This window comes from Cyanistes caeruleus, chromosome 4, assembly GCF_971803275.1.
Source record: "Cyanistes caeruleus chromosome 4, bCyaCae1.hap1.1, whole genome shotgun sequence".
Classification (NCBI taxonomy): Eukaryota; Metazoa; Chordata; class Aves; order Passeriformes; family Paridae; genus Cyanistes; species Cyanistes caeruleus.
This window is the reverse complement of record NC_141704.1, coordinates 6760444-6782685: the sequence shown is the minus strand read 5'-3', so window position 1 is coordinate 6782685 and position 22242 is coordinate 6760444. Positions and strand designations below refer to the sequence as shown.

General features: G+C 43.1%; 1 protein-coding gene across 4 annotated transcripts in view; it reads left to right on the top strand.

The window, feature by feature from the left end:
- The window catches only part of CCDC3 (coiled-coil domain containing 3), a 51532-nt gene extending 29290 nt beyond the window's left edge, over window positions 1-22242 (top strand). For all 4 annotated transcript variants that reach the window (XM_086886541.1, XM_086886543.1, XM_086886542.1 and 1 more), the window contains one exon: window positions 20107-22242. In XM_086886541.1, coding sequence (XP_086742667.1) covers window positions 20107-20382 — 276 coding nt within the window. In that variant the 3' untranslated portion in view covers window positions 20383-22242. The remainder of the gene's footprint in view (window positions 1-20106) is intronic.

The window sequence follows — 22242 nt, the reverse complement described above, 5'->3', positions numbered from 1 at the left end:
CATCTGAAAGACCTGAACTACTGATGGGAAATGTCCTGGTGCTTCCAAATCAGCGGCACAGTGGAGCCACTGGGATGCATCTTGTCCTTACAGACAGTCATTGCTCATGAAACACATTACAGATGTTGAGGATATGAAGGAGCAGACACCTTCCATCAAAGCATCAGGACAGAGAAGGGCTAAAAACAAAATCCCAGACTGGAGGCATTTGCCTGCCTGTTCTGCGTCCAGACTTCAGGATCGACCTCTGGTTCCTGCTCATTGTCAGAAATGTCTGAGGCAGGAGAAGCCTCCTGTGGTCTCTGCTAACGAAGTGGTGTTTATCACGCTCTGGTAATTGCATTTGCTATGGTATTTACAGCATTTCCTATGTTTTGAAATGGAGAAATCTCAGGCTTGCCCAGGGCTCATTGTGTACTGTAATCTGCTCCTAAACCCACACGTATCTTTAAACATTAACTTACACATGGCAGTGTCCTGGGGCGGCCTTAACCCCACAGCTATCGAGCTGGGAACGTGGCTACTGAAGTGTTGATGTTTGCTCTCAATATTTATCACACACAGTATCCTTCCCCTTTTCCAGGTCCTAGGATTTTCTTTTTCTCTTTTTTTTTCTTTTTCTTTTTTTTTTTTTTTTTTTTTCTTTTTCTTTTTCTTTTTCTTTTTCTTTTTCTTTTTCTTTTTCTTTTTCTTTTTCTTTTTCTTTTTCTTTTTCTTTTTCTTTTTCTTTTTCTTTTTCTTTTTCTTTTTCTTTTTCTTTTTCTTTTTCTTTTTCTTTTTCTTTTTCTTTTTTTTTCTTTTTCTTTTTCTTTTTCTTTTTCTTTTTCTTTTTCTTTTTCTTTTTCTTTTTTTTTCTTTTTCTTTTTCTTTTTCTTTCTCTTTCTCTTTCTCTTTCTCTTTCTCTTTCTCTTTTTCTTTTTCTTTTTCTTTTTCTTTTTCTTTTTCTTTTTCTTTTTCTTTTTCTTTTTCTTTTTCCTTTTTCCTTTTTCCTTTTCCTTCCCTTGCAGTTTCATCTGCAGTCAGTATTCCTGACATCTCTAAAGCAGCACAGGGATTTGGAAATCCTTGTCCAGCACAATATGGGAGTAGAAAGATGTCCTAATGTTGCACCCAGATGTGTTCAGATTCTGCTGGCCTTCAGGGCAAAAACAATATATCAGTTGCAGGAACAGAGGTCATTTGAGCTCACATTGTGGTCTGGCCTTGGCCACATATGAACTTATTTGTGTCTAAAAGGGACTGACATGGTCCTGGGTCATTTATGCCTCAACACCTTGACCACAGCTGTGGCTCTGTCTTACTGGCTTCTTTTCCTGGATATAGCAGTTCCAGTTTAGATTCAGTGGATGAGGAAAAGTTCAGAACTTGAATCACGCACTGCAGCATTCCTGAAGTCCTCCCTCTGTATCTATTGCTGTGTGGAGCAGGTGGCTTGAATTTGGCTGGAGCTTATGATGCATTTTGGAGTCTTTATCTTCTAGCTTATAAAACCTTTTGGATAAAATTTGCTGAATGTATGTAGGATGTAGAGTTTTGTTTTGTGAATTTAAATCCAATCTTCTAAATTGTTTAAAGGAATTCCTTGTGTTTTGAAATTCTGAGGCCTCTGTCTCCCCTTTTTTTAAGGCCTGTGGTCAATCACAAACTGATTTAGGAAATGGTGCAAAATGCGTAAAATAAATAAAAAAACTTTTAAAAAGTAATGTTAGGAAAAGAAAAAAAAAAAGAGAGGACACATATGTTATCAATACTCTACCAAAAGGGAACATTGTCTCTGACACAGAAAGCCTTTAACTCTAAAGCTTGCAGAATAACTGGAATAATCTTTCTAATGCAGTCAATATTATTGGAGTGGTCATGAGGCTGTTTGAATTAATTCAACATTGATTTTAGAGCTTTTTCTCTTTGAACTTCAAGTATACACTGTAGATGTGACTCTGAACATATTTCTCCTATGCATTTAATGATAAATATTCTGCTTTGGATTGTCTTCTTGATTGGATGTATTTAAGTATTAGCTGAATGGAGTTGCTTGTCTTCTTCAGTATTGATCTTAAAATGTGAGGAAAGATTGAATTTCATTGCATACTACATGTATGTTGTATGTAATACATACAACAACTAAAGTGCTTCAGCCAACAGTGGAGTGGGGTACAAGAGTCCCTTTGTTAGGTGCTTTATTGTCAGAAGTCCTGAATTGGTGCAAAATGGCAGTTTTCTGAGGAAGTAAAGTAAAAGGCTGTCAGCATTCTCCCATGTCCCAACCCCAAGACCCACAGCATGCCAAGAGATACCTAAGTCAGGTATCAATGGAAGCATACAGGAAGAGAGTTCTAGCTGATGCTCTCCCATTCTTCGGTGTTTTCAGGTAAAGAAGTCTCTGTGGTGAAGTAATTTCTATACATTTGTTTCTATATATTCAGTATCATCCAGTCAATTTAGCTCTCACAAAGCTGTCCAGCTTTTTCTTGAGAATCACAACTTTTTGATTGCCTTCAACCTGTTTCCTACTTTATTATCTGATACTCCCAGTTCTTCTGCTGGAAGATGTTATCAGTCTACATTCTCCCTTCATAGCATTCATAGTTGTGTAGACCTTTATCTTCCACCCTCTCACAGGACAGGACTCAAAATTACAGATCAAGCTTAATGTCTGAGCCTCAGAGAAGGTTGTTCCTCCCCTATTCTGGATAGGAATCAGGTACCACTAACACTCTGCAATGCAAGTTCTTGAGAAAAGAGTGAGTAAAGCCCCTTCCCTGGCTGTCTGAGACCTCCCACTGCTATTGCCACAGGGAAATTTCAAAGTTTTGCCTAGACTGTTGGAAGTGCCAACAGGGAAAGCAAATATTTGTGTGTAAGACTTAACCCCAAGAAGATTAAGTGCAGATGGATGTCAATAGTGCCAGCAACCTGTGAGAGAAAGTGAAAACTGAGAAGGATGTAAAAAAAGAGCATGGTAAGGAAAAAAAAAAAAAAAGAGAAAAAGAAAGAATAAAATGCAAAACAGATCAGAAGCAAATCAGGGAGAAGGAAAATTTCAATGGGACTTTTTGCTTTCCCAAAAAGGGTAACATGAGGACCAGCAAGACAAGAACTGCAACAGGGGCTCATCACTGTTAGCAGGTTGAGAAGTTCCGGGCGTGAGCACGAAGTAGGGAGGGGATAAAAATGAGGGATGCAGCTTGATGGACATTAGATGCCTTTGGAAATTGGGATGTAAATATCTTGCATGATCTTTAGTTCCTACCTCTTCAGTTCTGGAAGTTAATTGCTAGCTGGGGAAATGGTGATTTGTGGGAAGAGGTTTGGTTTTGTGAAGCTTGGCCCATGTTCTGTGGGAGGAGAGCTGTACTGTTTGGAAAGCATCCATCTCAGGAAAATCATAAGTGGTAGGACTGTCTAGACTAGTCAGGAAGGTGTGAACAAATAACCAGAGTAAAATAGAAGAAGAAGAGAAAAAGGTTTAATTCCTCACCTAGAATTAAATTAGGATGTCAGGAAGAAAAATGGCTCAAGGCTTCAAAGGATGCAAACAGAAGACATTCTTAACTGGCTTTACTCTAAGGTTAACAAGGAGAGGAAGTCAGACATGCTCATCTTTGGATTCACATGTTACTGCTGGAAGCGGGTGGGGAGATGCGTGATAGGAATGTTACAATTAATTATTATAAATCTCTTTGTAACAACTGTGTGGGCAGCGTGCAGGTGTGTGTGAGGACCTTGGCAGCCTGACAAAAATGTAATTATTGGTTATGGAGGTAGCAGTGCTCACTCTTTGGCACTTTGTCAATCAGCAGAGTGGTAATTAGCCATTGCTAGAGGCCACTGTGTTTCTCTGAAGAGGAAAGTAGAACCTCCTCAAACACCTGGATGTGGTCTGGGTGAGAGCACAGGGGGGAAGTGTGTCTTACCTGGGACTGCAATTACAGCAAGGATTTCCTGACTCAGAAATCAAACCAGAACTATTCTGCCTTAAATATTTTTCTTTTTTGACCTGCAGCTTGAAACTGTGTCCATATAACCCAACCTAAATACAGTGGGGTTTTAAAGTGAAGCAGATCATTAATCTTTAGTTTGCCAGGGGTCATGATGGATTTTCTATCACTGAAAAATAGGCTGGATCTCTTTTCTAGGAAAGATATGCACCTGCTGAGGTCATTTGGTGAGCAAAAGGAATGACTTCCAGCAGTTTTATACAGGAAGTCTGATACAATCTGGTTTAAAGAGAATTGATTTTTTTTCCCTCATTGCCTCATATTGGACAGTAGGTTATTCCCCAGTTTGTCTAGCAGGAAATGTGGGGTTTGGGACTACATGTAATGGAGAATTCAGTGTCCTTACCCCAAGCCCATTCTTAGGGATTTTCCTCCGTGTGGGTCATAAGAAGTCATGTACAGCTATGTTTAGAAAGAAATCTGAACCACAGGAGTGAATAAGAAGCAGCCTTGAGAGCAGGGTCAGAAGCTGTCCAAGGCACCATCTTTCCAATTTCTACTATAGCTGAGGAGTCAGGGTGAGAAAAAGCATTGCTGTATGGAGCCTTTTAAAGTTCCCCATCAAATGCAGTAAAACACACTATAGAGCAGCTTTAAAAACAAGGGGAAAACAAAGGCAAATAGATCTCTGACACAGCAGTGACAGCCAAGAGGAGCTTGTCAGGCCTGGGTTCCTTCAAAGATGTGCACTGAGCCCTTTCACACTCTTAGTGCTGTTTGCTGAAGTATTAAGGAAGTGGGAAGGCATCCTGAAAACTGGTTCAACTCAGCTGACACGGTGGAGTTTGAAAAGGAGCAGGAAGGAGATGTAGATCTACAGCACACTGCTGACCTGCCAGCAGCTGGGGACACGGTGATGCATCATGCTGGTCCTGCTGCTGTAGACTGTGCTTGGAAGTGTCCAGCAGCTGTTGAAAGGGATGATGGAATAACATCTTCTCACAGCTGCTACAGGGTCAGGGTTTTTTGGTCCTGATGAAATAAGGAGACAGATTTTTGGGGTCTTCAGGAAGCTCTTGACCCAGCTGGCTATAAGGAGTGAAAGTGTTCCACAATACTGTATTGCCCTGGAAGACATGGACAATCTGTAACAGTGACTTGATTGCAATTTGTCAGAGCTGAACAGAGCTGTGTTCTCTTCCTCTGAGCTTCTGCAAGCTTTGAAGATGCTGTGTGAGAATTCCTTGTGAGCTGTAATGCCTGTAGTGGTAAAACTCATAACAGGGTGAAGATTGAGGAGTGCTCATTTGTGGTTGCTACAGACATTTTTTGTCATGGCCATTACTGTAACTTTATTGTAATTTAACCACATTTTTCAAGTTCAGGCAACCCACAATTATAACCACTGTGTCACCACCCAATATTCAAAACTCAGCTCAGAATCAATGAGTTTATAACTGCATATAACCCCTTCCTGCAATTTAACACCAAGGGGAGCTGGCACAAGAAGACACTTACCTGTCTTCTCAGGTAATGCAGAATTTATTACAGCACCCCTCCCTTTCCTCTTCCCTTTAATGTGGTTTTGTATAGCTCTTACAAACTACAAGTTATACATGGAAAGTAAAGCAATAAATGAGTTTGGAATATGAAACCACATTCAGAATTTTTTGGATGAAAGTAGCTTTGTTAGTTTAGAGTGTTGGTCTACTTTGAGAAGTGGTAGAGGTGGAACATTGCTTGTGAGATCTTCTTTCACCTGAACTTTGGGGGCTGAGCCCAGTAATTAAATCAACTCACATTTAAGTTGAATTATCCCTATAATTTTTGTGTTTCTTTGTTATTGTTACTATGCATCAGTTCGTTGATTGAAAAGTTTTTTTAATAATTAAACTTTGAAATACCTCAGAAATATTACCTCAGCAATCAAAGGATGTGGAATGCATTTTCAACAGTCTTCCTTAAATTTAAGTATTTAAATCATTAATGTAAAACATGATTTACACCTCCCCAGCAATGACACCACTGACTCCAAAAGGCATGACCGACCTGTCATGAGCTGTTGGACAGATGGCAGCTTCCTTATCTGCTACCACATTACTTTTGTTCTCCTTTCTGTTGCCATATTCAGATTGCTGCCTGGTCATGTAAGCAAGTCTTTGATTCACAGCCTTGAGTAATGCTAGTAAAGCATCCTCTCCAGTCTGTCACTCTCCAGCCTCAAAAACAAAAGGTCAGCCACATTTCTTGATATTTTTAGTGGATCTGAACGTCTGGTGGAACTCAGTCCAGCTCCAGCCTCACAGTTGTTCTGGTGATGTCTCAGCAACTCACTTCAGCAATTTTTACCTGGCTTTAAGGCATGGACAGTGATTAGCAGAGCTGGGGGGCAATATCCTTGCATCTACTGAGTTCTTTTTGCTGTTAGACATCTGCCTTCCTTCCCATGTAACTCTGATGCCTGTCTCTTTGCTTGTATTTCATGTGTGGTATTGTGGAGAGAGTTCATTACAGATAATCTCAAGTGTAGCCAGCACTTAGTTGCAAGTACAAACATATCATAAATGTCTGTGTTGCATTAGGATCTTTCCAGAAGAATTGAAACACAGCCAAGGTGGCTTCACAGGCTCAGTGTTCTCCCAGCACTTGTTGCTTCAACTGTTCTTAAAAAATGTAGGACTTTGAGAGAGCATGGATGTCAGCACCAGTAAAGATTTGTGGTGCATCAAGTGTCAGGAAATAGGTGAGTTGATTTAGAGCTCAGCCAGCCTCCTCTTTGCGTGAGCCTTCTAGAGGGACTTCAGGGAGAGAAATGTGCTGTGGTAGGAGATGACTCTGGGGAACCACTAGCTGCAGTTTCTGAGTTATAATTTGATTTCACAATCCCAGAGCTTCACTGCACATCTATCCCCACCTCCTGTCCTCAAATGTGTTGTGAGGGACCTCCACCTCACACCTCCAGAAACACCTCCAGAGCCTGGAGCTGGCCCATCAGGAAGGATGAGGGGCAAATGTGAAACCAGTTGCATTGCAGGTTTTGCAATGGTTGTGAGGTCTCCTGTTTGAAGTTTCCCAAGCCACGGAGCTCAGGCAAAACACCTGAGTGAACAAGAGCTGTCTTAGTTTGCCAGATGTGCCAAATCAGTGCAATCTCCATCATGAGAGGGATGGGTCTGGTGAGTAGGAGACACATAACTTCGCTTGACAACTGTTGGTTCAATTCACAGAGATGTTTTGCTGCCCAATGAGTAGATTCCTCCTGGGGGAAACACAGCCAGACTGCTCCTGATGCCTGTATGGTGTGCACCAGCTCCTAATGGGAACACGAGGGATCCACAGCTGGTCCTTCACACACCTTCTGATGCCTTTCCCTGTCTGTTTGCTCACCCCAAACACATCTAGAGTTTCAGTCTACAGATACATTCCTCTTGCTCAAATTGACTTGGTCATGTGGAAGCAGCCAACAGTCCCAGTCTTTTTGGGGTGTCTCACCTGAGACCTTCATTTTTAGGCCGACAAGTCTCACTGTGGGTTTCTGGAACTTTCAGTTACTTGTCTCTTCTTCCTCTCTATTCTTTCCTTTAAGCCTGTCCACTGACACATGTTCTGGCCACGTTACTGCTCAGACATAGGTCAGCCCATCAGGGTCTGACATGGCAAATGTGACAGAAGATGTGGAGAAGTAGAACATTATCCTTGGCTTAGTGAGGCATTTCTGTGTCCTTTTGGTAGAAAACATGGCCATAATACCTTCCAGCTGACCAGCACTTATTTCAATAATCTCAGGAATCTTTAGAGTATCACATCAAGGTGTTTGCTCTTAAGTTTCCAAAAGCCTGATATCTTAGGCAAAACTCAGCTTTGTTCTGTCCACAGCCAAGTACAACCTCTGCTTCACTCTCAGTTTGCATCCAAAGCACTAAAGAAACCTGGGTTCGTCAGTAATGGTCATGAGTTTTTAGTAAACTGGGATTCTGCTTTCTGACAGCTCTGCTTAGGCTGACATATGTTCCTGCCCTTTCCTTCTGTGCAGGAATGTGTCTCTTCATTTCCATTAAAACCTCCATGGTGAGGAGTTTCTTTTTATTCCTGCACATATCCTGAATTGCTTCATAAAAGTCACTGACGATGAGAGCTGGAATTATCTTCAGATTTTATAACTTGGCTAAAAAAAATCTGGCTGCAAGCTAAATCTTGACGCATAAATCTCAGCCAGGAAACAATTTGGTTTCTCTCCATCAAAACAGCAAACAACTCGGCCCACTCCAAAACAGTTGCAAAGTTCTCAATGGTGAAAGAGTATTTTAGGAAGGCATTAAATAAAGAAATGTTACTAAGTGGCAGAGTCTCTAGGGTGGGGAGAATGTGAAAGGAAAAACTTTTGAAATTATGCAATTTCCTAGGATTTTTGTCTGTTTGTTTGTTTTTCTTGACTTGACATGCCTCACAAATATCTGGATGGAGCAGGATAGATCATCAGTTTAATTGGCTTTCAGTAACACTGACTGCTGTGAGAAGTGCAGGTGCTGTATGCCAGTACAGGGATGTATCTATTTACAGGATTAAACAGAGCAAGGCAGAACTGAGAAATCACCTGAATGCGGCTCAGATTAAACAAATAGGTCATCCAGTCTTATCAGCTGAGTTTGTGTTGCACTTCACATGTCCTAACCCTAAACCACATCTGGCTGATGAAGAGAGGCCTCAAATATCTGCAGGAAAGGGTCTTTACCATTCCCTCCAGAAGCTTAGTGCCATGTTCTTGCTGTGCTGCTCCAGATTACCTCACATGCCCATTAATTTCTGACTGGTAAAGAGGGAGAATAAAAGTTTTCTTTCATTCCTGTAAAAACCCCTAGTGTATTCTTCTGCTGGCTTTTCTGCTCGTTTACTGACCCTTAGGTCCAGAATGATAAGAGGAATGATCATTACTTTGTTGTTGCCTACCACTCACACCCATTTTGTTGGTGAACGGTGCCTAAGGAATAGTTTGTTTTGTTTTCCATGGCCCAATAAATGCAGTTGCTAGAAGTTGTCCCTTTAATCATACTTTAAATCTTAGTCTTGGGACCATGGACATTGCTCCTGTATCTGAGCCATATCTAAGCCATGTTCACAAAGACATTTTCCCCTTCTTGGATAATGTGAACTTAAATGCCTTGATCAGTGGCACAAAAAGATACAACTTTTATATTGCAAACTTGTAGTGACTAAATCCCTCAACACTGAAAGTTGAATCTCTCACATGGTCCAGTGATGGGCAATTTTTCCAGGATCCTTACTGAACAGTATGTTTCCAGATTGCAGGAGACAAGGCTGATGTTATGGGCAATGGCTAGCAGCACCTAAGGAAAAACCTGGTTTCTGGGCTCGTAGTCTGAATTTGCACAGAGAAGCACGGTGGCCATTCTGTATCCAAGTGAAGTATCTGCCCATGAGTCCTGGCTCTGCTATTGCTCCTGTCCCATACACACTGTTCAGGCTTTGAATATAGACCTTTGTGGATTAGATTATAATGACTCAGAAAGTATAAATCACAAATGTTCTGTAATCCCCATTTTTGGAGACAGGGAATCGAAGCACAGGGAAGCTATTTACTGGACCTAATCTCCCCTAACTGGTTATTGCCCTCACTGTAGTGGAGACCTCCAGTCCCATTCCTCTGATCAGGAAGAGTGTTTTATCTGCCCTCTTTGATGAGGTGTGAAGTGCACGTGTTGCTTAATGAGAGCAAGCTGTTCAGATAACACAGAATGATAGAGATTTTGTTCTTCCAACATTATAATTGCCAAAAGATGTCCTAATTATGGGACTAGACTGGAGCCCAGGTCCGAATTCCTCAGAGTGGGTTTGCCATCTCTTTCTGGGTTTGTTTTGTTTTGCTTTAAATTCTGTCATGTTAGGCAATTTTTGTGGAGTTGTGTGGATGGTGACTGGTGTGGGTACTGTGATTGCTGCTGCAGGAGGGGTGTGAGGCAATACAGATCATCTGCTCTTCAAAGCTGTGCATTCCCTGGCCATTACTATTGCTGAAGTTATGCAATACAAAGCTGGTGAAAGTACAGATAACTTCTGTGTCAGAGAAATATGGGAAAAGCATGACAAATTCCACAGAAGAATTTTGGACTGATAGAGAAAATTAATTTCATAACCACATTTAAAGTCCATGCATACACAAACAGTAACACAGACTTACAGGCATTTGCTGTCTGTCCTTAAGCATTTGGCTAGGAACAATAGCAGATTTTACAGGTAAAAAGACATAACAGCAGGATATGATGAAATTTTTCAGACCTCAGTGCAGTTATTCACAAAAGATCCAAACCCCAAGGTAGTGCATGATTGTACTGTAGCTCAAAGGTATCACCATGTGCTCACTGTGAAGTGGTGTGGCACTTGGTATATAATTATCTCTCTCCAGCACAATTATTAACATAGGATTAAACAGTTGAGAGCCACTGCTGCAACATTAACTAGCAGTGGGATGCGTGCTCTATAATTTAGATGCTTGCAGGGAAGAGTTCACCACAGTGCATCCACCAGCCCTGTGGGCATTTTGTCCTGTGTAGCTGTGGCTGCAGACCTCCATCTCCTGAAATCAGGCTGGAAAGAGTGCTCCAGGCTTGTGTGTATGGGGAGGCCTGACTCATGCTCCCCTTACGACCTTACTTTCCATGGGCATTGTAGCCAGCCCTGTGTGAAAAGCTTTTCCTTGTATAAAGCAGTAAGATGTGCAGCACATGGTGGGAGTTTCTGGTGCTTCTGTGTCTGTATGAAATGCAGCAAAGCAGCAGGGAGAGATTTTGGCCACTAAATACAACATTGGATTTAAAATATGACCTTGTATTTCCCTGACCCTGTGTTTCTGTTGAGAATTGAAATACTGGCCCAGGAATAGAACCTGATCTGAAGAATTATACTGGAGCGAAACCAGCTTTTGTGTCCTATAGAAATAGCCATTAGTGCCCCCAGTGCTTAGGGCCATCTCAGTACATGCAAGCAGGAGGGTGGTCCTCTAAATACCGTATCTTTCCACCTTGAAAATTGCCTATTTGCCAAATTCTGCCATCTTCAAAATAGCCTGTTGCCCATTTATCTCACCCAGGGTGGTCTGGGGCCCTTTCAGGATTTATAGCTCCCACGCAGCAGCGGGAGCTGTGGACAGGCTGCTCTGGGCTGCCTGGTGGGACAGGAATATCTGTGAGCAGCAGTGAGCTCCCGTCAGCCAGATGTTAGTACTTGGAGCTTGTTGTTCAGAGACACTGATTAGTCTCTTAGGCACTTGGTCCCTTTCTCAGCACTGACATTAGTCAGAGAGCGCCCACAGATCACAGATGTTTGTTTTTCCCTCCCTTTGTCTTTGCTTCTTCAACCTCACTGAGGCTTTTCCACTTCATGCTGTGGCAACCTGTAGTACTTCCATGTTTGAATAAGGGCTGGACCTGGTCCTCAGCCCTGCTGGCTCGGTCACCTCTCCCAAGGCTGCTGGCACAGGGCACAGCAAACAGCTCCTTGCTGAGGTCTCCTCTTTGCTCTGAGCTTGCAGAGCAGATGCAGACGCCCTTTGTCACGCCTGTGTGTTTCACCCAGCCTGACTTCAATGCTGCTGTCATCACTTCCATTCAGGTTTCACAAATCCCTTACTGCTTGCAAGGAAAGGCTTCATTAGGGCCTCTTGTCCTGCTCCTGCCATCACAGGGGCATCTCCACCATGTGCGTAAGCACCGTGTTGGAGTTGTTTCCGTACTATTCAACTCAGCTTTAGAGCCTGATTCCCTGCTCTAAATTAATTCCTCTGACTCATCCTCCCAAGGAATTTCTGTCTCTGTAAAGACTGTAGAAAAAATTAGAAAGCCAATGTTTCCTACTCAGGACCGAGGTTACATATTTTAGCAGGGTGATGCAAAGACTGCCACAAGGGACCCCCACCAAACAGAGATAAATACAAGTCTGAGTGTTGTCTTTTCAATCCCTGTGCTTTTCTGGACCCAAATAGACTCAGGAATTAAAGTGAAATGTTACCAGAAGTTCCTATGGATGCTCAGGAGAGATGTGAACATTCCCCCTCCCCAGTGGCACTGTGGGGCAGCAGGTTGCCATGGGGCACCTTCAATTTCTCTTTGAAATCCAGAAGCCGTGCACAGCAGCAGGGCATGCTCAGGGCTTCCAGCTGAGCCTTCAGCCAAGGAAATCCTATCTGTTTGTAAAGGCAGCTGAGCTGCAGCAGCTTGTGTGCAGTGTGAAGCCAACACATCCAGAGCGGAGGGATTTATAGGGGAACTTGACTTTTATAGATGTTGCATTAACTTTAAACATTTGCCTTTCTCAGCATGGGTTCTCCCCCTGTGCATACAAATGCCCCTGGGTATGATATATTTTCTGGGGAGGAGACATGGTCTCCAACTACAGTAAATGTCTATTTTTTTGCTTTCTTGAGAGGCAGCATTCAGTGCTTTGCAGTCACGCTGTGGCCATTTGCCAGTACTCACCCACAGCCTGCTGGGATTTGCTTGGCTTCTCTCTTTCCCCATTTTGACTTATAGGTGACAGAGAAACAAAGGTTCTCTTCATATTATACATAACATTTATTTTATTATATATTTACTGATCCAAATTCTTCCCTTCTCAATGACAGAGGATGTGGGCTCTGAGCATTTGCACTCTGAACCTGCTGAGGGGTACAGGGAGGACTGGCATGGCCTTACCCCCAGCTGGTTCTGAATTCCTTAAGAGCTTAATCAACCTTGTTTCCATGTGTCCCTTGTTTTCCCACAGTCCATGTCTCCCACCTCTTCTTTTGTACCCCTTACATCCATGTTTAAGTATACCTCAGCTTACAGGCATCCCTGCAGCACCTGCCACACCAAAACATCCGTCACCTCTGTCAGGACTGCCAGGGAACTCTACAAGCTGTAACACAACAGGCTGAAGTAAATCATACTTGATGTAAAGATCCCAAACCAGGTATAATGCTACATTAAACCAATGTTATTCTCATGTAAATTAGTACTAATAAAGATATATTTTTCTTCACCATCTGATGCTGGTGCTCAGCTTCAGCTGCATCTGGGGATGGTATATTTGGATATCCTATACTTCCCTCACTGCTACAGTGCTATAAGGTGTATGCCCTCTACTTGACAGGACTACTAAAATAAAGGAGGTTTCTAGAAGCTGTTGTAACACAAGATAAAGGTCAGTTCATTAAAAAAAATTCAATAAATAGGAGCAAATCATAAGATGCTATGTTGCTGTGGTCAGAAGTTTCTCCTTTCCCTGAGTTCCCACCAGTGAAAAGGAAGGACACAATACACTTTGATTTTGGGTCTTGCTGGTTTTATCCCTTCCTTGGTATTTAATTAGCTCTCTGTGTGTATGCGTGTGGGGAATGGTGATCTAATCCTATTGAAATACAAGCCAAGTAAAACAAGTTTAGATGGAGCAACTTTCAGTCAGAGAACAATACACTTGGGCTAAGGTATATTAGCAAAGTAGTTTTAGGCATATCAGACCTAATTGATTTTATTGTGACAATAGTAATACTAGGTGGGGAAAAGCTGAGTTGAAAATTAAAGTGGATAGCAAGTTTTCATAATTTTAGTAGCTGTGGTAATGGAAAGGTTCTGTACATATTGTTGGGAAAAAAAAGCCTCACACAGAGACTTCTGAAGCTCTGCTGAAACTGCAATCGGCTCTGAGACAAAAAAGAAAAAGAAAAAAAAAAAGTGATTTTGTAATTTGGACATTTTCAGTGTTCAGACAGAGCAAAATGCAGAAATCTCTGAAGCAGCCTGTCTTGTAAGGTAGACAAACACACATTTTCCCGTTAAAACTGTGGAGAAAATATTTTGTTTGTCCTTCCTCAAAACATTTTCATATAAGCTCAGCCGAGTAGTGCGTTTTAACATTCAGGATCATTTACCTATAACCGAGCAGCTTAATCCAGACCTGCCCTGTGTGCTCCTGACCAGAGCAGGACAGAGGACAGAGGGGTACCGGGAATCCCCACCAGCCACCAGTGCTGCTTATAAGGAGCGAAGGCAGAGGCTGCATTTGCTTGGGTTGTGTTTCTGCCTGGCAAACAGCTGTGCTGCAGAGCTGGGAGCTCGCTGAGCTTGCAATGAGCTCTGTACATGCCCTGGAACAGGGGGGAGAGCCAGGGGTGGTGTCCCGGCTGCCGTCTCTGATTTTGTACTCCAGGAGCCGTGTGCCGCCCCACGGCTCCTTATTCCACTGGCCTCGCTGAGCAGTTCTGGTGGAGGGAGTCCCAGGAGGGTGATGCGAGCCTAGGCAAAGAGGCTGGCAGAGTTGCGCGGGGGTAAAGCCCTGTGAGGGCTCCAAGACCCTCTGCCTCCCCAGCCGTGGCCCATCTCGGCAGGCACACATTGCTGGGAGCGGCGCTGAGGCTGGGAAGCTCCTGGGAATGCAGAAGGCACAAGGGATGGGGCAGGTGGGGCTGAGCACCGAGCTCAGGCGTGGAGCAGGAGTTCGGCTGCTCCTGTTAAACAGCTTAGTCCGAGACTTCCCTGCAGCTCCCCTCCCAGTTCTCCGCCGCATTCCTGCGGCATCCAGGGCGAATCGCTCGGAGGAACGTGTTCAAAGGAAACAAGGCCAGAGCGGCGTTCCTCCGCCTCAGTGCCGGGGAAAGCAGCGGGCTGGCTCCTGTGTGCCTCCCGTGCTGACTGCGTGCTCAGCGAGCCCAGGAAAGGAACTTGGAGATGCCCCAGAGCGAGGTCGTACCCTCCTGATTTATTTTTCTCTTTCTGGAGACCTTCTGTCTCCCACTGCCTGGGCAGGGAATTTAGGGATTTACTGTCAGGACTGACTTATCTGCTCACTTGGCACGAGTGAGGTGCCTGTGGTAGGCAGTCTGGCTCATACTCTACACCTTTTCTTTCCCCCCTTTCTTGTCTTTGTGATTAGTGTGGTTTCTAAACTTGCTAAACCATTGACTTTTTTCCTACACAAGTACAGGGAATAAGGTGTTGATCCCTTCCTGGGCACTGGCAGTGACTGTGACGATGTATTCCCATCCCCATTTCCAGTCCTGGCAGAGGTGTCTTGGTGCGACTGTCACTTGGTGTCTTTGTTTCCATCCTCTCAGCAGCATCTCAGGCTTCAGAGCTCCAAGTGTCAGGGGAAAACAATGCCTCAGGACAAGTTCTAGGTGTGGTTTTGGGGCTGGATACCTCTCTTCAGGTACCTCCATGTCAGAAGCTCTTTTCACCAGTTCTCAAGTGCCCTGTAATGACTCTGCATCCTGTAAAACCACTGCCAGCCAGAACAGGGGTGTAAGGCCTGTGAGCTTGAAGGGGAAGTGTGGGGTTTTGCAATGGATGCCAGCAAAACCCACGGCAGGTGAGAGCCACCAGCAGTTCAGATACCTTCACACCAAGCAGTGGTTTGATGCAGATCAGAAAAAAGCTCGTTTTAAAGACCTCCAAGTGCCTATGGACATGGATTTGTGTCTGTTTCCAGGGCAAATTTATCTAAACTCCAAGAGAATTATCTGTATCCTGCCCTTGCAGCCTGCCCTGGGAAGTCAGTGTCATTCAGATGGCACTTGATGGGACTCTCAGTGAGATGCATCCCAGTCTGAGATAGTTATCTAGGCAGGAGTCTCCAAAGGTTGCCCACTGAAGGGAAGTGTCTAAGGTGTGCAAGATACCTCCTTGAGGATGTGCCCATTCCTCTCTGATGACTGTTGGGAAAGATAACTTCCCTTGACTAGCTGCATCTAAGGAGCTTAAAGAGAAAATCTACTTTTAGTGAGGAGTGAAATGAGGAAGAAAAACAGTGCTGAGATACTTCTGGGTGGGTGTAGCCTGGCAGAGTCTTCCTGTAGGCAGAGTTTCATACCCCAAAGAAATTCCTATCTCTAATATTTTGAATGAACTGGAGAGTTGTGCTACAAACATTACACTTCTTGTGGCAAATGCTGACCCAGCACTCAGCAAGGTAACAACAGCCACAACAATTTCTTTCTCCATCCAGGAGATGGGATATGCATTTTGCTGATTCATATGAGCTCCTAGGATGAAATCCCAGCTCATGTCCATTAATGTCAGTGGTGCTGGATATGTCCTTGGGACCCCAATTCTGTACCTCTGAAAATGCATTTCTTGCAGCAAGCAAAGGTGGTTTAACTCACCACTGCCATGGCCCCAGCACTTCACCCAACACGAGGCTTTAACAGTGCTGACAGGGACTTTTCCACACTTCAGCACAAGTGTTAGTCTTGGCTGAAAAATCCCAGTAACTGGAGGTTAAGTCACTCCATCCCAAACCCAATACTCCCCTCTGCCAGACCTCTCCCATTATTCTTTGATTCCTTGTCTTTCTTTCCATGCAACACATTCGCTCCCACAGGAAAGACTTCTAGGTAGTGGGACTGCAGTGTTTTTCAGCACTATTGCCATAAGGAGCATGCATGAGGAGATAGCTGGGACTCAATATCAGTCCCTTGGGTAAGTGAAGAGCAAGACTTGGGTGCCACTGCAGGGTTTTGAGTGACTTGAGTTCTGTAACACTAACTTCAACCACTTTTGGACATTTTGTGGTGGTTGAACACTACCATCACACCCTTATCCATGGCACCTTTATCCACTGGGCCACTCAAGCTTGTAGAAGGCAAGTGTGTATCTGTCAATAAGTGTATATATATATATATACATACATACATATATATATATATATATATATCAGTTCAGGGTGTTTGGCAAGGAGTGTGCATGCCTCTAATGTGATGCTCCAAAATCAGTTTGTTAGATTAGTGATTGGACTGGATGATCTTGGAGGTATTTTCCAACCTCAATGATTCTGTGATTCTATTCTATTTATTACATGCTGATTTCTTTGGCAGATTTTGTAAATCTCCTAGGTATGGTGAAACTTTAAACTCGGTTGATTTGTGATGTGGTCTCTCAGATGAATACTCAAATATATTTATAACTGTTTCACAGCTGTAGATTGTCTGGGATAAATCCTCAGGATCTGTATGGTTCTTGTGCCACCTTTCTCATGACATCTCCTGGTACTGCTCTGAACCTGAGTGTACCACTGCTGAGGATGCCTTCCTAACAAAACTGTGGAACAAGGAGACATGCAGACAGATCTTCAGACCAAACAACTCTTCTGAATTATGGGCCATTAAGGGATTCAAATTTTGAAGGGAATTTGGAAAATTAACTATAAGGTTTGCCTAAGGAGCCATTTCCTTGTCCTTCTCTTCATTTCCCAAGCATCCAAGTAGCTACTTGGACTGCTTAACTTTTCACCAGCTTGTTCAGCAGCTGGGTTGGTTATCCAGGCTGTGCTGAGCTCTCAGCTGTCACAGTAACACAGTTCTCAGCATAAGTTTAAGGATAACTTGGCTGCAGTCAGGTGAATCACAGCCCCAGGCAGTAACAGCAAAGGCAGGACAGCGCTCACACTTAAACATCATCATCATCATCATCCCCACTGCAGAGTCCTGTGAAAAATGTTATGTGTAACCTGCCAGTGAGAATGAGAGAACTCCACTTGTTATTTTTCCCCATGCAGAAGGAACAAAGTGTTTATTTTCCAGCTGGTAGTCTTACAGTTGCAGGCAGGCATCCAGTTATCAAGCTGGGCTATTCTTATCACCTACCCTGTTGGCAAACAAAGCTGTGCATGTCAGAGAGTACCTCTGTTTTTTAGAACTGTGCTGTTCCCGTGATGTCTCTGGATATCTCCAGATAATTTAAGCACTAGACTGTGTGTTTCAGACTGGAGAGTGAGGACTGTAGAAAAATAGTATAAGCAAATGAGTTGGTTAGCTTTTTGATGATGTTTGAGAAGTTTCTGAGTGGCTCTGTAGAGCAGGTCTACCTCTGCTGACAGAGGACCAACCTTAAAATGTTTGGGGGTGTCTCTGAGATGAGGATAATACCATCCCAGATGTTTGCTATTCCCTCATCAGCCAGCCCAGACAGAAATGCAGTTGGGTTCACACAGCCTCCCACTTCAGCTGCATGAAGTGTTTGTTCCTCTGCACTGGACTCTGGCATAGGCCATACCTATCACAGCATCCATGGAAAATGCAGGAAATCACTTGAGAAGCAGAGTTTCCACCTCATGTCTTCCCAACAAACATATTTCCCTAACTCAGTGTCCTCCTTTATGGGGATTTAAATTCAAGAAGTGTTCTGCTTGAGGTTTTGCAAGGGTTTGGCAAACACAAAAGCCAAGATGTGCTGGCTGTTTTCAAAGAGCTCTTGGAATGAACTGTGATCAAAACCAAACTCTCCTTTTCAACACAATTCCTGGCCCTCTATCTGTGAGCTCCCCATCTCGCTAGCATTCATTTGTAAAAGAACCCTAGTGAGAGAACAGTTGGGATAAGAATTTGCCATATAGCAAAACTCTGCAGTGCTTTTGCGCAAGGAACAAGAGCTTCCAAGGGAGTGGAAGCAGTTGCTGTGTTTGTGTTGACTGGCCATGGTTTCCCACTGCTGGGGGTTTCCAAAGCAAATGAAATGTTATTCATCAAGGCAGGCTCCCTCCCCAACTTTCAGTTGTTGAAAATACTACAAAGTAAGATGGAAAGAAACATGTAATCCTTCATCATCACAGTCAGGATTTACTTGTTTATTTAGATTCCCTGTCTGTTCCAAATGTTCTGCCAGAGAAAGCCCATCCAAACTCCAGGAGTGCTTGACACACATAGAAAAATTTCTAGACATATTTCGAAGATAAATCCAGCAGAATGCTCTGCCTGTCCTCACAGTGCAGCAGCAAGATGAAAGTCCCACATGCACAATAAAATATCTCAGGATGTTTTTTGTAGGGAAAAAAAAAGCAGGAGGCATCTGAGGAGAAATTAATTTTGATGTGGATCTTCTAAATCAGAAACTTTTTGGTGGAGCTGTCCTTGAGCTCATCTTTTTCTATCTGGAAAATGTGTTCCAGGTAGAAAAAAAATGGAACTTGGTGTCTTTGTGGTCAGTAAAAGGAGAGGGTTGTGTTCAGAGGGTGATTCCTCCCTCTGCTCTAGAAGGTGCAAGTCAGCCCCTGGAAGGGTGTCTCTCCCTGCAGACATTACAGGGGAAAAATGCAAAGAGAGGAGCCCAGACCTGGGTCTCACTTTTAGCTGCTTAAGAGAAGGCAGCTGAATCCCATCCCAAGTGAGGCTGTGTGTTGGAAACTGAACTTACTTGCATTGAAACTATTCAGCAGCCCTGTGGCTGGTGTTTGTCATCCCACTCCTATTGCTGCATCTACAAGCAGGGAACAAGTGAGACCATAAACATGCCATGAGATAAGTGAGATCTTTTGGGTCATCCTAGGATGAGGTAGTAGAAGATGAACACTTGTCCAACAGATCTTTTGTAATTGTACCATCACCCAACCCAGTGGATTTGAAAATGCCCTGTGAGGTATTCTTCTAGTGATGCCTTGGGGGCAGTACCTTTGAAACCACCTCTCTTTTTTATTTTGTATCTAAGAGCCACTGGCATGAGTGAACATCAAGAACTTGATGTCCCTTCTGGGGGCAAGATTGCAGTAAGTTGTATATGGTAGAGTGGAAGGGGAAGTTTTCAGGCAATGACCCTCTAAATAATAACTTCTGTTAGAGTTCTGGGATCATGGATGCTCCTAGACACTGTTGAGATCTTACCCTCTAGGGATTTTTCTTAAACAAGACAATATAATGGGTTGTTGAAGATACCTCTGTTCTTAGAAAGGCAAAATAACAAGTTCTGTGTTTGGCAGGTGCTGTTCTCATTTCACATGTTGACACAAAGAGCAACGGGCAGGCTCTCATCAGAGTCTGGGGTTTCTGAAGGGCTACTGAGCTGAATCAAAACTAGTTTTCCAAAAGTGACATCTCTTTACCTGAGTTTAATACCAGGGCAGCCTTTCTTCATAAACTCATTGTAGCCTCAGTGCACTGGACAGGTCTGAAAAAACAGTTCATAAAAGTAATTTTGAATCACTGTTATCATTAATATTTACAATTTTGGGTTTTAACTAAATCCATTAGTGAAAGAGAGGATTTTACTTAAAAAGATATAAAAGTAAAGTAAAAGTTACTCCAAAAAAGCATTTTTCTTTTGAGAAATTGTGAGGTGTTTTCTGCAGTGTCTGAATTAACCCTTGTTATGATAACTTTTTTGTGTAAAGCTCACCTCTGCTGTCCCCACAGCTCATGTGCTCCTCGGTGCAGAAGGCCCTGTTTGAGGAGGAGGACAGAGTGAAGAAGCTGCAGCAGAAAGTGGCGTCGCTGGAGAAGCGCAACAAGCAGCTGCGAGATCGAGTGAAGAAAGTCAAGAGGTCTCTCCGGCAAGCCAGGAAAAACTCCAGGCACATGGAGCTGGTGAACCGAAAGCTCAGTGAGAAACTTTCCTCTGCAGGTGGTCAAATCCCCTATATTAACTCTTTGAAGCAGGAAAACTCCCATGGTACCTACCTTAAAGTATAATGCAAGGGTAAGTGCTCAGGCCAGTGGTAATGGTGAATTTTGTCTGCATTAGATCAGGGTCTGGCCCTCACACTTTGTCTATGCTGTGCTTCAAATCTTGCATGGAAAATGAATCTGAACTCGCTTTAGACACGGTGCCAGTTTAAACAGGAATGCCAGCTGGATTTGGAACTGCCCAAAGCCATGTCCTCGCTGTTCTCAGTGGACACAGGACCAGACAGTCGTCTGTGCTTCTCCTCCCTCACCCACCTTCACCTCCACCACCTCCAGGTTGTCTTTGATGGAAGTGCCAGCCCAGCCCTCTGGGCCATTGCAGGCACTTGACGCAGGAGTTCTTCCTGCCAGTTTACCTCCTTCTCATGGGCTGGGCAAGCAAGACTTGGGATCTAGGGATGGATGCTGTGGGAAGGAGGAATGCATGGATGCCCTTTGCTCACCCCCAGGCTCTCAGCCTTGCTTGAGCTTGACTCAAGTCTACATCCAGTGCCTGGGCATAGGCTACAACTGAGACTCAGGCAGTTTGTGCCTCTCTTCAGCACGAAGTATAGATGTGCCCAAACTGTCTTAAGACTGTTCCTGTATATCCTTAACTATTCTAAATCAAATATATAGCAACTTTCATTTTTCCAGGAAGTGCCTCAAGGCTCTCAGTAACTCACTCAGGTGCCTTTATCATTGGTCAGCCAAGTAGGTTGGAAACTACATAATTTCAGGACTGTCTAAGACCTAATCCTGCAGTCAGGAGTGGACTTAGCCTATGAGTGGGTGCTGGATCAGGTCCAGCAGGAAATTTCAGATCCCATTCTCAAGCAGGTTTAAGTTACAGTGTGGACAAAGCTTCAAGTTTTGTATTCACTGTTTGAGGTATAATGGAGGTTGCTGGGCAGCCTCACTTAGTTACACTTAAAACCTGTAGAGACCACATCAATATCAACAGGGCATTAAAAATTTAGGTAGTTTATATATGTATATATTTTAAAATCCTATAGAAAATATTTTTATTACACATTTGATATAGTTAATTTCTTAAAATATGAAGTAAAATCTGTTTCTTGATTATCTCATAAAAAAAGAAAAGTCCATCATATCCTTTATTAGACATTTACAAACTGACTTCTGCGGAAGCAGTGGGGTTTTAGGCATCAGTATCCATAGCTGATAATGTTAATGCTTGAAACTATCCCTGCACTTGGAAAAGCCCATATCAGCTTTCAAATGTGAGCTTCAGTCCAAGCAGAACACAGAAGCTGACTCTCACTACCTTCCAGTCTTGGTCCTTTTGGAAATACATTTTTTTCTCCCTTTAGAAATAATATTGGCATTTCTTAAGATTCTGACTCCTCCACAAGCTCCACCAGTTTCAAAGGCTCTGCCTCCCACATCACCACAATTTGAATTGTTTTCTGCTGGAGTCAGCAATGCTGTTTCCTAAGAATTATTACAGAACTTAGGCTTCCCTAGAAGCCATCAAGAGATTTTTAACTCCAAAATTTAAATCCATAGGAAAGTAACTACTTTTTATTGTTTTATTTTCTGGTTTCTATAAATAAATGGACTGGTTTTCCTGGGATAGGTATTAAAAGCTTGTGTTTTAATTTTTTGTTAAGAAAAATATTCCCTCTGGTATTCATTCATGTTTTATAATTGTTTGTATAAAGCTGAGAAAGTATAACTAATATAGTTACATCTTTGCTACTCTTAAAGGTTTTCAAAACACAGTGTTGAATATCTTTTTCTTTTGGCTGTTTTTTTTGTTGCTTGATGAAAAGATTGGAATTTTCTTCCTGATTCCCCCTTTGTCTTCCTCAAAAAAAAAAAAAAAAAAAAAAAAAGAAGTAAAACATTTTGTTCTCCTTGTAA